Source organism: Ambystoma mexicanum, chromosome 3p, assembly GCF_040938575.1.
Source record: "Ambystoma mexicanum isolate Mex_15411 chromosome 3p, UKY_AmexF1_1, whole genome shotgun sequence".
Taxonomy (NCBI): domain Eukaryota; kingdom Metazoa; phylum Chordata; class Amphibia; order Caudata; family Ambystomatidae; genus Ambystoma; species Ambystoma mexicanum.
This window is the reverse complement of record NC_090925.1, coordinates 680,077,645-680,093,923: the sequence shown is the minus strand read 5'-3', so window position 1 is coordinate 680,093,923 and position 16,279 is coordinate 680,077,645. Positions and strand designations below refer to the sequence as shown.

General features: G+C 46.4%; 1 protein-coding gene across 7 annotated transcripts in view; it reads left to right on the top strand.

The window, feature by feature from the left end:
- Positions 1 to 16,279, top strand: part of RNF44 (ring finger protein 44) — a 763,073-nt gene that overhangs the window by 516,367 nt on the left and 230,427 nt on the right. For 6 of the 7 annotated variants that reach the window (XM_069651466.1, XM_069651462.1, XM_069651465.1 and 3 more), the window contains one exon: positions 2,711 to 2,861. In XM_069651466.1, coding sequence (XP_069507567.1) covers positions 2,711 to 2,861 — 151 coding nt within the window. The remainder of the gene's footprint in view (positions 1 to 2,710; positions 2,862 to 16,279) is intronic. The other variant, XM_069651464.1, reaches the window with a different exon arrangement.

Genomic DNA, 16,279 nt, shown 5'->3' with positions numbered 1-16,279 from the left:
TACCTCTGTGCCTGCTTTCTTCGCTTCTGAAGATAAAACCGACTGATCTGATATAGCTACCATTGGAGAGTATGGTCATTCATCGTTAATTTTGGGTGACGCACTGTTCCACCATTAGGTTAGATGATGTGGTAAGACAGAATCCGGAGGCGGACAACTCATTGGGTTTTGCATTGAAAGACTTTTATTTTGGTTCAAAAACCTTTGTGTAATCCTACCACTCTGGTCCTGTGCTGAAAGAAGGAAGAGTCTAAAAGGGTGCATGTCAGGATCTTGTACAAAAGTAAAGTTGTCTAGAAACCTAACTGGACTGATTTTAACCTTACCACTACGTAGTAGCAAGAACTACAAATGAAAATACTGAATGGCCTGTTGCCCATTTGGCTCGTTTCTAACCCGCACTGTACCGTCCCAGCTTGTCACCAACCAATGTCTCTGCGGCTTCTGCCCTTCTTACAGTTCCAGCACATAGGTTTCCTTGAGGCCTCCTGCTCGTAGTGTAAAGGAAAGGTAAATGTCTCTAGGCCTTCAGGGCTGCTGCTCAGTTCTATACAAAAGAGTCTGAAAGTGTCCTTGAATAGCGTGGCCTCTCCCGGCTTGATTTCGGACCCCTATTCACTCTGTCAGCACCGCCTGGGCTTTTCGGGCTCTTGGCTTCTCTTGTGCTTTTTAGTCTCTCCTCCCAGCGTGGGGTATTCAGATTCTCGTGCCGTCTTGGCAACTTGTTGCTTCAGCCCTTCTAAGGCTCTTCACCTTCTTCCCTCTGCTTCCGGGTATGTGAATCCTCTCCCCATCTAGGGCTATCTGATGTCTTAGCCCCTCTTGGGCCTTTTGCTTTCCCACCCTGGCTTGGGGGCATCTTTGTGCCATCTGCCCTCCTCCTGGTTCCCTGAACGTACTGCTTACCTGGCTCTTTGCAGGGATGTTCCTCTGGGGTGGCAGCAGTGCAGTTACGGTTTCTCTTGGTCATCCGTGTCAGTGGACGAGTCTCATAGTTTCCCTTTGGTTCCTGGCAGGACTTCAGAGTTGAATCCAGTAGGCAACCACGTTTCAGGTGTGGCAGGGCCGAGCTTCTCCAGCTCTTGGCCTGATTGCAGGGAGCAGTGCTCCGTGGCTTCCTCGTGCCTCTGTAGTTCACACTGTCTGTGTGCAACCGTATCCTTACTGCCTCGAATTGGGACATGCTCTCCTCTACATCATGGTTCCACAGTCGTGTGTGCTGCACGCAAGCCATCTCTCTGGCTCTCGTTCTTGTAAGTCTTATGAGGCCTTTATATCTGTCTCTGATAGTAGATGGAACACTCCATTTTTTTTGTGATGGCCACAATACAGGGTCAGAAACCCAACCAGGTAAAACATTGCCAAATAACCAATGAAGGCATTGGCTTCCTGAGACAAGGGAGGGTGAAACACATCCCTGATTAGAGGGTATCTTGTCCGCTAAAGGTAGGTCACCCACAGTGGGATCCCGCTTTCCCTGTCCCCTAGGGGGTGTTAGGCTACTGTTATCACCAGATTGATTGTAAGGTGTATTCAACAGATACAGCCTCGCAAACAATACACTTTCACACCTAGGGCACATTCTGCACGTAGTACAGGAGCTACATTGGCTTATGACGCTGAAGGCTATTTATAAGGCAGCTACATGGAGTTCAGTTCACACTTCCACACATTATGTTGACACACAAGCAAGAAATGATTCACAAGTGGGACAGGCAGTGTTAAAACATGTGTTCCTTCAGTTCTCCCACCACCTTCATCGGGTACTCCTTGCTGGTCTCTGCAAAGCGTGGGACTCTACGCAGATCCCCAAGCCCCTGAAGACAAACATTACCTTTCAGTAAGTCTTTCTGTTGCTTGCATCTGCTTAGATTTACATGGCCATTCTCCTCCCCACTATGGGAATATTGTTATATTTATTCGAAGTTAACTTTCTACAATTCAATAAGACTTCATGCATCCTCAGAACTGAAAATAATCTGAGGATTTAGACGAGTGAAGGCTCATGGGTGCTATACACATCACAGTAGGGCATAGTTTTGCAGGAATGCCCCGTCGATGTCCTATCTTCGACAAGAAATAATGTTATACTCTGCACCAACCAGTAGATGACGCGCAACAGAAAGACTATTGCTGGAAGGTAATGTTTGTCATATATATCCGTTGTGTTTGAGCATTGACAAAGAGTAGTGCAGATGTCAGAGATCCTCTTACCCCTAATAACGTTACACAATGATGCATCCAACAAATCCATGAACTGTATGCAAGTTGCTGCAAGTTATATTTATAAAATTGCTATGCAAAGCACGTTTCTATTAAAAGAACCAAAATAAAGAACACCATCCACACTAAAAATTCTAAAGTTCACAAGTGTCCACTGAAAACTGAACTGATGCAAGTTCCTCACTAAAAAGAACTTGGCAGACTGTAAAAATCAATCATCATATCAGACCTGCACCAGATAGGAATGGTGATAGAGCAATGCTTTTTTCTGGTACCCAGTTCTGTGTTCATCTTTAAGCTATGGGCTTTCCTTAGTTTGATGATTCTGTATGTTGTTGGAGTAGGTCTGCACAGTGATACATCATTTAACTTTCACCTGGCTTTCCTTTGGGATCTACACTTGTGGCAGGGAATGTAACCTGAGTGTCACAAATGCAGGACTATGCTTTAATAACCCTCTCATTGTCCTTTCTTGTCCTCCTTTCAGTTCGATGCTTCCCGTTTCTCAGACAGCTGTCGGGCCTGCCATCAGCCTGGATCTGGACGTGGACGATGTGGAGATGGAGAATTACGAGGTACGCCCGTCCCTTCACTCGCCCCTCACACGCTCACAGTGGTTTCGCAGTAGTTCCCGACAGGTATTTCATTCTTGGGTAACCAGAGTTCCTAGTGTCTTGGGGTGCTGTGATCCTGGCTTGATGTTGCTTGTTACAGGCCCACATGAGGGCAAAATGCACACGTGTCCATTGTGTTTGCAAAGCATGTGTCTTTAGAAATTGAATATTTGGCAAAAAGTATAAACACTGTTGTCATAAATTACATTTGTTCACAGAAGTGTTGTAGTCCTCCGTATTGTTACTTTGCATACTTGTATCCTTTGATTTTCCTCCACCGTGAGTGGAAGTATTTGGAGAAGCATATGAAATTGTTGCTTCCAGTCATTCTGTTTGTTTCTTCTTTGTCAGAAATGCAGAAACCTAGTCCTCTTGTATCCTGCTCTTCCCAACTGCTTGGTGTCAGGACAGTTTTTCTGAAGTCCAACTAAGGGCTTAGTAAAACCATTCAATTGATACAGTACAAGACTCCGCTCGTGGTATAAGGCTGTACCACCTGAGTTCAGGGTAGTATAAACGGAGCAGCCAGGCTTATCTTAGGAGGAAGAGAGGGCTGTACAATCACTACAAAGAAATTGTAGCATATATATGGTCCAAAGAAACACAAACACTTTATTATACAAATAAAGGGTGTATCTTAATACGAGTAGGCCCGGATAAATCTTGGGGGAAATATGTACTGTCACATTATATTTCACCACAATTATAAAAAAACACAACACAATGCTTTAAAGTACATAGACCAAAGCATAGACTTTATTTAGAAAACTAACAGTATGTCTAGGTAAAGCAAACCTTTTCATACACATTCAGTATAGGTCACACCTATTCTTGGGGGGTAAAACCATAAATTACTTTCAGATTACTTTACAGTAATTCAAGGGTAATACACTCTAAGAGTTGTAAGGTGACTCTCAGCAAGAAATCACATAGCAAGTCAACTGGACAATATACTTTTCAGAATAGTGAAACACATATTCCTGGAACAGTATAAACCTATAACTCTGATTCAGGATAACACACCGTGATACTAGGGTAGTTGGACCTTGGGGCGTACTATACAATTACACTTAGTTTTCTGCTCAGTGGAACACAGTCTAAGTTCAGAAAGAACTAATAACAGTATTTATGGATGGCTCAAGGCAGACCAAGGTTAGCTATACATAAAGGAACACTTTTCAAGAATGGCACACAGCTATTCTAGGCAGGTAACAACTACTGTTGTAATCTACTATTAGAGTTGCTTTTCCTATCAGTGCAACAAAGATTGAGGTAAGCAATAACTTGTTTTAGGATGGCACACAGCAAACACAAGGTAGGTAAAACCTATGTACTTTTTAAAGGAGCTATCAACAACTTAAGAGGCATGTATAACCTACAGCAGACTTATTCTGGACAGGCTAACAGCCAGTCCGGGGAAGCAAGACCCAATTGGGAACACTCATACAGTTACCCTAACAAGAATAGTAAAGTGAATCCAACAACATTACCTTTGGGAAAGAGGCACAACCAATTCACGGGTGAGTAACTTAACCTTATATATACTTTACAGAATAGTGCAACACACACTCAAGGCAAGTAAAAACTTTTGCAGCTTTTCACTCTGAGTTAGTTACCAATCAACTTCTTTTACAAGTAAGTAACTTTTGAACACTTGCTATTCTTATCAAGGCAGAACCCTTTTCTTATCCAGTCCTTCCCTTATTCTATAGGGACCCTAGTGGTCTAGGTGCCAGCTGTAGGCACGGTGAGATAGGGTTCAGTTGCAGGCCAAGTCAGAGTTCCAGAGGAAGAGTCTTCAAACAATTAAGTATTTAAATTAAAAGTTAGTTGAGGGTCTAGGGACTTCAGAGAAGGCACCATTGGAGGATTCCGCAGTGGGCCTGGGTGAACTGGATGAGTGGCCTCTCAATCACAGGAAACACCCTGAACCTATACAGAAATCACAAAGGCTTAAGGTAAGTAGAATACCCCAGCCAACAGAGTAGCTCAGCACAGAAGAGGAGTTGCAGCAGAAAGACTTCAGGATCTGGAGCCAAAACCTGGTTGATGGATTCCTTTGTCAGGAAGACGGAAGGCAGGACTTTGGAAAGGCTTCTGCAGCAGGGATCATGGGAGAAGTCTCCAGGCAAGAGTTTCCTCGTGGCTGGATGTGGCTCCATGCTTTTGACACCCTTTCAGGAGCCAGGAAGAAGACTGAATTTTGCCGGTCGGATTCTCTTCATTGCAAGGCCAAGCACTCTGATGAGGCAACTTTTAGGACTCGCTTCATGCCTCTGGAGATCCAGCAGGATGCCCAAAAAGTTTCAGCAAGATCCGGAATTCGGAAGACTGTGCACCGCACAATGGCTCGAGGTCCCAGGGTATTGGGGTATTGTAGCCCGCAAGGTCGCAGCATGATGTGGGATTGCTCAAAATGCAGGTGGTCTTGGGACTAGTGGATCTAAGCAGGCTGCAATTACACAGCAGGCTCCCTGATCGCTGGAAATAGTCTCAGCTGCAGTTTCTTCATCTTCCTCCTCGGATTTGGTTCCAGTGGTCGACTACCTCTTCATCTTCCAGGACCAGACTTTCATGCAGGGACCCAGCCAATCAAACCCATGCAACATTCAAACTTGCGGGGTGGGGGGAATGGCAGTCCTTTCAGGACAGCCAGCCTCCCAGTTTGAACTGAATTCTCGCAGTCAGACTAGAAGACAAAGGGCTAAGACTTTTGGGCTCCTCCCTCACTTCCTGCCTTCACAGCCACTCTGGATCCTGCAGGAGGAATCCACAGGATTCCCGCTGAGGATAAAGTCAACACAAAGGATTTCCACGCCCACCCTCACCCCCCCATGGATATCGGGGAAAGGAACAAGAAAGTACAAGGAACACTGAAATGGTGAAAAAAAGATAGAATGAGCACCTATAGGTGTCTTTACCAGGTCTGTGGAAAGAGCGTGCGCTAAAGGTGCACCGAATTAATATAAAGGGTCACTGCCACCAGCTATTAAAGTTAAGTTTGTTCTTGTAACATAAATGTTACATTTAGAATGAGAAAGTGGATACCCAGTATCTTCCCAGCACTCCCCATAAGGTGGGGGGTGCTGGTTTCACCTAATAAAATGTAAAAGGGATCCAAAATCCTTTCTACCCTTGGGTAACTGTACCTCTCACAAGGTTAGCCAGAGAAAGTTAAAGGGGAACCCCAAGGGCAGCCCTGCAACAATAAAAAGGTATACACCAAAAGTTGTAAAAGAGGATAACATTAAAAAGACACTTTGGAGAGTCCTAAAAATTACACCTATAAAAAGAGTAAAAGACTGTGAGTGTTGAAAAAGGTTCCCACTCACTGAGGTATAGGGAAAAATAATCCACTAGTCCAGCAAAATGTTCTGGGGTTGACACAGGTCAGGAAGAATTATCATTTGAAATGAAAATCTTACCGAACACTAGGGAACCCCTCTGGCGGACAGGACGTTGACAGCTGTTTGTGTTTTGGGGTGCAGGGTGGAAGCGTGCTTCAAGAGTACTGGAAATAAACAGGTAATTTAAATACAAGCTTCATCCAACCTGCCCATTTCTGAGTAGATACGAACTGGCAAAGCAATAAAGTCTTCCCTTTTCTGACTTATTAGGCAATCATTTCCTTTTTGTGATTCTCTGGGTCCATTTTGTCAGTCCTCTAAGCCATTTGCTTTGTTTGCTGGTTTCCTTTTTATGTTAGGTTTGTAGCAAAATGACCTTCCTGTTATTGGCTGCCTAGTAGCCAATTTCTCTACAGGGCAGGGGTGACTTTTGACCATCCAATTTTGATCCCGCGCTTATACTCTAAGCCTAGAAGTATTTGGGGGGAGTAGGATGGCAGCAGCTGTAATTTAGCTTTGGGCCTCGCAGGGGTGCAGCCATTTGTTTACCGCCTTAGTAGTCTAATGAACCAGTCTTAGTCATTAGAGTACTCCTTTGTTTTCTATACCTTACTCCCAGCCCTTTTAGTTTGGGTCATTCCTTCGTCTGTGTGGACTGTGGGGCAGGCTTGCAAAAGTTGCGTCCATGTGCATCTGTGTGTGTCACCAGATTGGAGAGCTGCCAAAATCTTTTTTTCTTTTATTAGAATATTGTGGTAAAGTTTACATTGAAACTTTTCACACCGTAAAACACAAATGCATATGTACAATGTCCATGTGCTTATTGAGCGGAGACCTTGTCTGTTACTTAGATTCATACTTGTATAGTTGCTTTGGTACATGATTTGGGCTGCTACATTGGAGCACCTAGTTTGACCATATCAGTTGGACCCTGGCTCCTTTGTCTTATCCCCCGGTTCCTTCTTTGGCTGTTTGACTTCCTACCTAGGATATTCCTTATCCTGCTTGCTACTTAGACTGTCCTATATTGGGACTGATTGTGGGCCATTGCACTGCTGCCTGGGTGGTCACCACTACTGGTCGCTAGCTTGTTCTTGTGCTGTCCTTTTATTTATTCTATTTATTGGACATTTGTATGGTGCCTATACACGGTGTTTCCAGGTACCACAAGATGGGGTATAGGGGGCAAGGGAACCAAGAACCTAGAACAAAAACATTTATATTGGTCTTCTGACAATCCTACTGTGCAAGTGCTTGAGAAGATGGAAAGTGCGGGGGAGTAAGACGGTAGAGGGAGGAGTGACGATGGTAAGTGCAGGGGTTGAGTGGGTAGAGGAAGAAGTGCAGGAGTGGGGTGCCCCTAGGGAAGGGGCAGAGAAGTGCTGGGTGGGCCGAGGCGGCATGTGCCAGGGGGGGAAAAGGAGGAAGGGGAGGATGAGTACGGTAATCAGGGAGGACAAAGTTGGGCTAGTCCGCGGAGGAGAGGAGGGGGGTCAGAGGACAATTGCTGGTAAAGGATGCGAGGGGGGGTTTTTGGGGGTTGGTCTGGCCCCTGTATGACTCTGAAGGGGCCAGACCTCAGTCGCAAATACAGAGGGAGAGTTAGCAAGGGAGGGGGAGAGGAAAGTCTTGAGGAGTTTCCAGCTCAAGTCAGAGGTGTGCGGGGGGGGGTGGTTTAACCTGTTCTAGAGGGAGGAGCCAGCCGAGGAAAGGGATCTACCTCTGATTCTCTGCTTGGAGAAACATTTGACCTGCAGACAGCTGGTGCCAGAGGACCGAAGAACTCTGGCTGGGAGCTATTTAAGGAGGGGAAAAGCTGGATGTAAAGAGGTCCCAGGCCCCGGATATCCTTGTGATGATGCAGAGGGTCTTGAATGTGATCATTGCAGTCACCGGGAGCCAGTGGAAAGACCTTAGGGCTGGAGAGGTGCAGCCCCTGGGCTTGAAGCCAAGGATAAGTCTTGCGTCTTTATTCTGGGTTAGTTCTTGGGGGGGTGGGGGGGAGGGGGGAAAGAGGCAGATTGAGGAAGAGAGGTACAGCTTCACCTCACTGATGAGGCCCACCAAGACTGACACACGTGTATGGGGTTGCTGTTGGTACTCTTGTTCATAGAGGAATTGCCATAGCATTTCGGTGCTGTGGGCGGGACAAAGACTGATATGCAAATGGATATTTCCCATCTGTGAAAGGTACAGTGAGCAAAAATCGTGTGCTGCAAACTCTCATCTCAGAACAGGTTATCATGCCATGTTCTTTCTGGAGAGCTACCTTTTTTGAAATATTGCAGTAGTCTAACCTAGAGAGAACCCGGCTTTAGAGATGTTGACTTTCTGGGGGAAAGTGAGGAAAGGTAGATTGCCCCTGAGAAGGTGGAGCTGAATTTGGACTTCTTGGCAAGGTCTGTGATGTGTGGAGAGGAAGGGAGAGGAGTCAAAGATGATCCCAAGGTTGTTTGCCTCACAGGTGGGTGAAGGGAGGGGACCCAAGGATTCTGGCCAGAGAGGTGGGTGCAAGGAGCAGGCGTCCCAATAAGTAGGATCTCTTACTGGCACTAAGGCAGAGATCATTGGCAGAGCACCATGCCTGTTTACCAGTCAGCAGTCGGTTATTAGGGAGGAGGAGGAGGTGGTGATAGAGGATGGCAGCTTAAGGAGGGCTGTCTGCACAACACTGGAAGCTAGGACAGAGAGTGGAGATCGGGTGGGTCAGAGGGGCCAGGTAGATGGTGAAGAGCCATGGCGATAGAATGGAGCCCTGAGGGGCGCCACAGGTGACGGTGTGGTGGAGGAGAGAAAAGGACCCATTTGCACGTGTGTGCTATTAGAAAGGAAGGAGGTAAGCCACGCTAGTGCCCTGTCCGTGATGCCTAGGGTACCATGGAGACAGTTTGTGGATGGAGTGGTTGACTGTGTCCAAGGCAGAAGGGAGATCGAGGAGGATCCAGAACAGAGGGAGAGTTGAAGCTCAGGCTGCATAGTAGGATTTCACAGGTGTTCAGGAGGACAGTTTCCGTGCCTCTTACAGCCCTAACACTGGACTGGTGGTTGTGGAGGCAGCCGGCCGTTTCGGTGTGGTGGGGTCAGATGTGGATGAACAATTTCTCCATGAGTTTGCCCAAGAAAGGGGTGATAAAGATAGGGTGATAGTTACCAGGCATGAAGGGTCAGCAGATGGCTTTTTTGGAGAGGGTGCACAAGAGAGTGCTTGAGGGGTTGGGTAACGGAGCCAGTGGCAAAGAATTGGTTGCAGAGGTCGGCCAAGGCAGAAACGGGAGAGGCAATGTTGTCCTTGATGGTTTAGGGAAGACTTTCATAGAGCAGACTATTATATTCCAAGTAAATGTCAAACACAACTGGATGGGTTGATGAAGCTTTATTCGGGACCACCGGTAAGGCTGCAGCTCTCTCCCTTTGGCCAGCACTTCCTCATTCAGTTCCTACAATAACATTCTAATGTCTCTACATTCTAATTGTTACTAAGGGAAGTTTTCTATGCAGAATGGTATGAGATCACAGAAGCACTGGTAAATTAAGCCAGTAAGATAGCTCAGCGGGTTAAGTGCTCGCTGCTGCGATCTGAGCGTGATCTGTAGGTCGCAGGTTCGAATCCCTGCAAGGCCAACTCAGTCTTTCATCCTTCCGAGGTCGATAAATGAGTACCAATTTCGGTTGGGTGATATTGTATGTAAATATGTGCTCTGTATAGCGCTTTGGATTAAGGCGCTATATAAATAACACATCATTATCACATAATTTACTTTAACTGTGTACAGTGAAGACTATTCACAATGACATCACAGACGACTCGAGAGATCTCATCTGGCGCAATGGGAGAGAAAGAGTGGGAAAGGGAGGCAAAACGGGTTGAGGGAGCAAAGGACAGGATGTCCAATGTTTTGGAGGAGATGTGGGCGGCCAGTGCAGAGCAGAGGGCCTGGGGGGTGTGGGGGAGGGGGCATTGGGGGTGTTGGAGACTGCAGAAGATTTGTCAAGTTACTTGGTTGCCTCCACACATGGTTTCTGTCATGGGACTATTCTTTGCTGGCTGCCCCCTGCTCCGGAGCTGCATGCATTCCCTTTGTCAAGCTGCTTTGTTTTGGTGGTCTCTTCACTACTGCTGCTGGCTAATCTGCCTGGTGGTTCATCCATCCAGGCAGTCGAATTCTTCTTCTTTTCCTCCATTTGTATTGTTGCTGGTCCTGATTCAAGCCCCTGGTGCTGGATCCTTTTCTCATCCTTGTAAAATGAGTTCTGTGAAAGTTCTCCCGCTGTTACCAGGCTGAATCCCAGGGACTTGAACTGCATGTACTTGTCGTTGGGCCACAATATATTAATATATTTCGTTGGGTAGTCTTTAGGGGTCCCCTGGATTAGGGAGTAGTAAGGTTTTGCAGAGTGCCTCCTCTGCCACGGTTTTCCATTGACTTCCATTGGTCCAAATCCTCTGCATCCATCCTTCTCTGCTTGGCTGGTTCTCAAACCTGGAGCTCAACAAGAGGGTAGTCTCTGGTGTTCTCTAGCCGTTGCCTTTGGCTGCATCTCTGATGTAGAACTGGCACTTTCCTGGCTTTAACCCCAAAACCTTGGCTTGCTTGTGGACTTTTGTTTATTAGGGACTTAAGTAATTGCTGCTCTGCATGCCTGTCCATAGGAATATATTGGAGTTACAGTAGCTAACTTTGGTTGTTTTTTCGGCATGATTTTCTAGGAGGTTACGGAGACCATGTAGGTATTGTATTATATATATATTATCTTTTTGTGTGTATGTTATAAAAACAAACCTTTAGCACAAACAATATCATAAAACAGTAAAAATACAAGATAATAAGACCATGATGAGTTAATAACATTACAATAAAACATGACATTGCTAGAATTTCAAGCTGTACAGTGAATTAATAACCGCTTTTAAAATGCAAATGATAGGATAAAAACTGTACGAATAAGAAGTATATAGAAGTCACAAATTACATGACAAGTCATCAGGGTGTTGTAATTAATTTGAGAGCAACTTTCCAAACGTGATAGGCAGCCATTGACGACTTAATTGATTCCGCCCCAAAGAGGCCACTCAAGAACTGATCGGTAACGATCGAAATTATATTAGTTACATAGTTGGAGTAGCCCTTCAGATAAAAATGCTTAATTATGGGGCAGCTAGTGAGGAGATGTTGTGCAGTCTCAATAGTCGAATTGCAAAGATGACAAAGCCTCTCGTCTCAGGGTAGAATAGACCATCTGCCAATGTGCTCACGTGAAGGAAGTATGTTAAAACAGAAGTATGTTCTAAATCTGCGCATTTGAAAAGAACGTAGTTTAGTTAAAAAATGGCCTTGGAGAATTGTGTTTAAAACCCCGGGTACTATATGCAACTAATGTCTTTTTAGCTAAAGATTCAATGTTTGGCCTAATCTCCAGATCTCTAGTTTTATTATTAAGAATTACTGAGAAATTAGGGGCTTGAATTAGATCCCCCAGTTTAACTTCAATGTTCCTTAAAGTGACAGAGTGCAGTATAGCGGAGTTCAAGCAAAAAGGTGTTGGTGCATACTCGGTAATATTGAGTAGCCAGTAAGCCCAATAATTCCAGAAGCTGTGGGGGAGATGAAAATATTGAGAAAGAGAGTGCACCGTTGACAAAGCCATAAAGATTGGATAGAAGGGAGATGTATAAAGATTAATTTTAATGTGGTAATCCCAAAAGGTGACATGTTACAATTTTTAGTATTGTTAGTGTCTTTTAAAGCACATAAGAGGAATTTGCTGTCCATCTACTTGAATGGAAGCGTTTGTAGTTTTCTTGTTTTGTATCTTGTCTTTGCTATAAAATGTGCTTAAAGTTTTACATGATTGAACTAACTGCAAAATGAAAAAAAAATGTAAAAAAAAATATATAGGAGTCCCAGTTCCAACCGAAAGCCCTCAACTGGTAAAGATAGAGGTACTCCTTATGTGGAACATAGAGCTCTGCACTGCTGTCAATAGGAATGTATTGGAGTTACAGTAGCTAACTTTGATTTATTGGCACTATTTTCCAGGAGGGTACGGAGACCATGTAGGTTTAAGCCTAACTGTATTATTTTTGGTGGCCCTTGTTTGGTCTTATGTCTCCTTCTAGATACTACATTTTTGTGCAGGATTTGCCCATGTGATGCCTGTTGTACAAGAGGCTGGGTTAATAACATGTATGCACATGTTTTTGGTTTTTGGGTGTCCTGCTTTTGACTGAGCAATGTTTTGCCTATGTCTAGAAACCCCATTTTCTCCTCACCCTTTAGTACTAGCCTGGTGTTGCCCTTACATTGGCTTCTGAATGTGAGGTTCTTACCAAAGGCCCTTTACTGTTTTTATGGTGCATTTGTATAGAGCTTTATGTACCATTGGTATGATCTCAAAGCGCTGTTGGTTGAACGTCCTCGGGTACTGTGGTCTGTATCAGTTGAAAGAGTAGTGTAGCATATAGTGCTTGGGTGCACTTGATATGTGAGCAGCCAGAGTGGTTTTCACGGGTTGGCTGCATTCTAATACTAAGTGTGGTGCGGTGGATGTGAGAGATCCGTGTAATGTGTGCAGCAAGGAGTGTGGTTTCCGAGTCTGCATTCTCGCTACCGTGAGGCACGTGTAGAAGAATGTGTGCCGCAAGGCTGATTTTTGTTTTTCTTCTCTGTGGGATATAGCTGCGTTCTACCAGGCTGTTGAGGTGTTTTTTTAGTGATATATGTATGTGTGCAGCTCGGCCGAATTGATCGAGGGGTGTAGCTGCATTCTATTGTTTGTTGATGTAAAGAGGAGAGTGAGCATAATGGTGAATGACTGTCTGTGGTTATCTCCAAATTTCTATCTAGATGTGACGTGTGCTAATCTGCAAAATTCTATCTAGATTTCACGTAAGGTTATCTTCACAATTCTATCTAGATCTGACGCAAGATTATCTTCACAGTTCGCAGGCTAAAGGACAAACGAAAAATCATGTGGCACAGCCACATTTGGTCACAAGCTGGTTAGTAGTCAAACGCAAGCTAATCTTCACAATTATATCTAGGTGTGACGGAGGCTAATCTATAGACTCCTCTCTAGGTGTGGTGCAAGCTGACATTCACAATTCGAGGGGTTTGTGTCCTCCGACGTATTCCACATCTTTGACAGTAATTACCATAGCTGTGCTGCTTTGGAAAACATTTTCAGCGTTGGCGTCCTGCGTCGATGACGGGCATCGTGCGTCCTACATATAACATCCGGTGACCTCGGCGCTGGACGGAGGCCCTCGAGGGGCAGCGTATCGACGCAGACGCCGAAAACTTTTCCGAAGCAGCACAGCTGTGGTGATTACTGTCATAGATGTTGAATACGTCCCAGGAACATCCCATCGAAAGAACGTTACCAGGTAAGAAAGTAACTTCTCCGAAGGGATTGTGTCCTCCGATGTATTCCTTATCTTGTTAGATTACTTCCAGCTTGCCTGGCCTCGGAAAACATTTTCAGTAGGGGGCGCTGCGTGTCGACGTCCCTCAAGTTGGTGTCCCTCAACAGCCTCCGTATCAGCGCCAATTTCATCGTGCGTATAAATAGACTCGTGCAGCGTCCGTTGCTCAGTTCCGTTTTCCCCGTTTCGCGGGCCTCGGAATCGTGTTGCTCAGTTCTTTCTTCAAGTATTTCTTATTCTCCAGCATTGGATCTTTCATGGATTCACATGCTTAGAATATTCCCCGTCGTCAGACTGGGACCCCTCGGTACACATATATAGCCTTTTCCTATAGGAAAACTTCCGACACTTTTGTGTCCTATCTACATCCTTTTAGGACCCGCCTACGCATGCTCCGTAGGCCGTCCCAGTATAAGAGGCCCGCCCCCGCGGCTCCCCTTCAGATTTCAACCGTCTCCAAAGTAGTGGGATCTCCTCGATTTGTCTTACTATTTTGTACAAGGTTGTATACCTGGAGTTGGAGTTAGAGAAAATGTCCTCCATGTCAGGAAAAGCGCCCTTCCGTCCATGCGCGACGTGCGGCTTGAAAAAAGTTTACGAGGGGGACGGACATATGGATTGTATATATTGCCTCCACCCTCATCATTCGGCTGATAACTGCGACATATGCAAAGGGTTTTCTCAAAAAACCCTCAAAGACCGGAGTCGACGGCTGGTGGCATGGCTGAATGATTGAGCGGGGGCATACCCCCCTTCGGAGGTAGGCTCCACAAAATCGGCGAAAACATCACGCCGCGCTACCTCGTCGGAACCACCGGCGAAGAAATCTCGACCGACGGAAAAAGAGTCATCTGGGAGTCACTCAACTAGAGACTTCTCGTCAAAAAAATCATCTTCATCAAAAAAGCATGAAAAGGAAAGGCAAAAATCCTCCTCGGGCGATCATCATAGATCGACCACGAGTCGAGAGTCGAGTAAAAGCAGGCCAAGTGGGGAAAAGGCGGGACCGCCTAAACCACCTGCTAAGTCACCGTCGTCGACGGCGGTCCAGTCATCGGCCTCCACCCTGCCACTAACGCCGGTGGCATCCACCGTCCCACCGACGACGACGATGGCCTCGTCGACGGGGGTTCTACAGGAGGCCTGGAGGCCTGAGGTTTTTGATCCGATCCCCCGGATACTTTACTGCAAGAACAGGCTGTGTCGCTGTCCTCGGAGGACGAGAGCGAGAGAATAGCTGGCCCAGCAGACCTAGGACTACGAGTGGCGGACAAGTCGTCGACGAGGGGATCCGGTATACCGGGATCTGCCCCTCTTCTCAATCCTCAATCTGTTTTGTCGTTGGAAATTCTGTCCACGCTTCAGTCCCTGCTACAGTCATTGGACCAGAGACTACCTCAGGCAAACCTGCCACAATCACCCGTCGACGAGCCGGGCCCATCCCGTCCACCGACGCACCTACGCACGCCAATCTCAGCACTGGCACAAGAGGAAGGTGAGCTGCCAGATTCGGATTCTGACAGGGGAGCCATGTCGGATATCTCATCATCCCCCTCCAGGGATCCAACTTGGGAGTCAGAGGTGGAGTTGGAAACCCCGAGAAGCCCAGCTCACCCGTCCCCTCCGGACGACATTGCATCATTCCATTCTATGATGGAGAAGGCGTGTAAAGAATTTGGTTTGTCCCAGGAAGAACAGAAAAAGGACTGTTTTTTGTTCGACCACATGGGTAAGAGAAGGAGGTCTGTGTTCTCAATACCAATACTTGACCACGTGTGGAAGGAGGGGTTGCAGACAATGCGTCACCCTTTTTCAGAGCCGGCAGTGAAAGGACGCCTAGAGAAAAAGTTTAAGGCTCCAGAGTCTACCCCCAAGTGTTTATCCTCCCAACCAACACCAGACTCGGTGGTGTCGGCGGCAGCGGCGAGGAAGGCGAAGGCCCAGCACAAGTGCACGACTCCGCCTGAAAACGAAGCGAGACGCCAGGATGCCTTTGGCAAAAAAGTGCTTTCCGTGGGAGCAACCACAGTAAAGGCCGCAAACTCTCTGGCGATCGTAGCCAGATACGACAGAGAGATGTGGCACAGGCTAGCTCCGTTGCGTGATCATCTTCCGGAAGAACATAGGAAGGCAGCGATGTTACTTGTCCGAGAGGGTGAGGAAGCCTCAAATCACGCAATAAACATCGCGGTGGACCTCGCGGAGTCAGGCTTCAAGCAAGTCAATAATGGGGTCGTATTACGACGAAAGTCATGGCTTAAATGTACCTACTTCAGGCCAGAGGTACAATACAAAGTGTTGGATATGCCTTTTGAGGGAGACCTTCTATTTGGTGAGAAGGTAGACGAAGCCCTAAAGGGGATGAAAGAGGACTCGGACACGGCACGTTCATTGGGTGCCCTCCAGAGTGGCCGAAGCTACAAGTCTTTTCGTCCCTTTAGAGGGGCTTCAGGTAATTCCAGATTCTCTGCGTCTGGGGACAGATCCTTTGGCAGGTCGGCTTACCCCTCCCAGGGATACAGGCGTGCCTCCCAAATGGCAAACCGACGCCGTAACTTCCAGACGGCCAGGAAAAGACCATCCTATCGTCGTTGTCTAGAGACAAGCAAAATAAAGACCAGCAGTGACATACAACACACCGTTCTGGGGCGAAGAGTGTCAGCATATGTCGA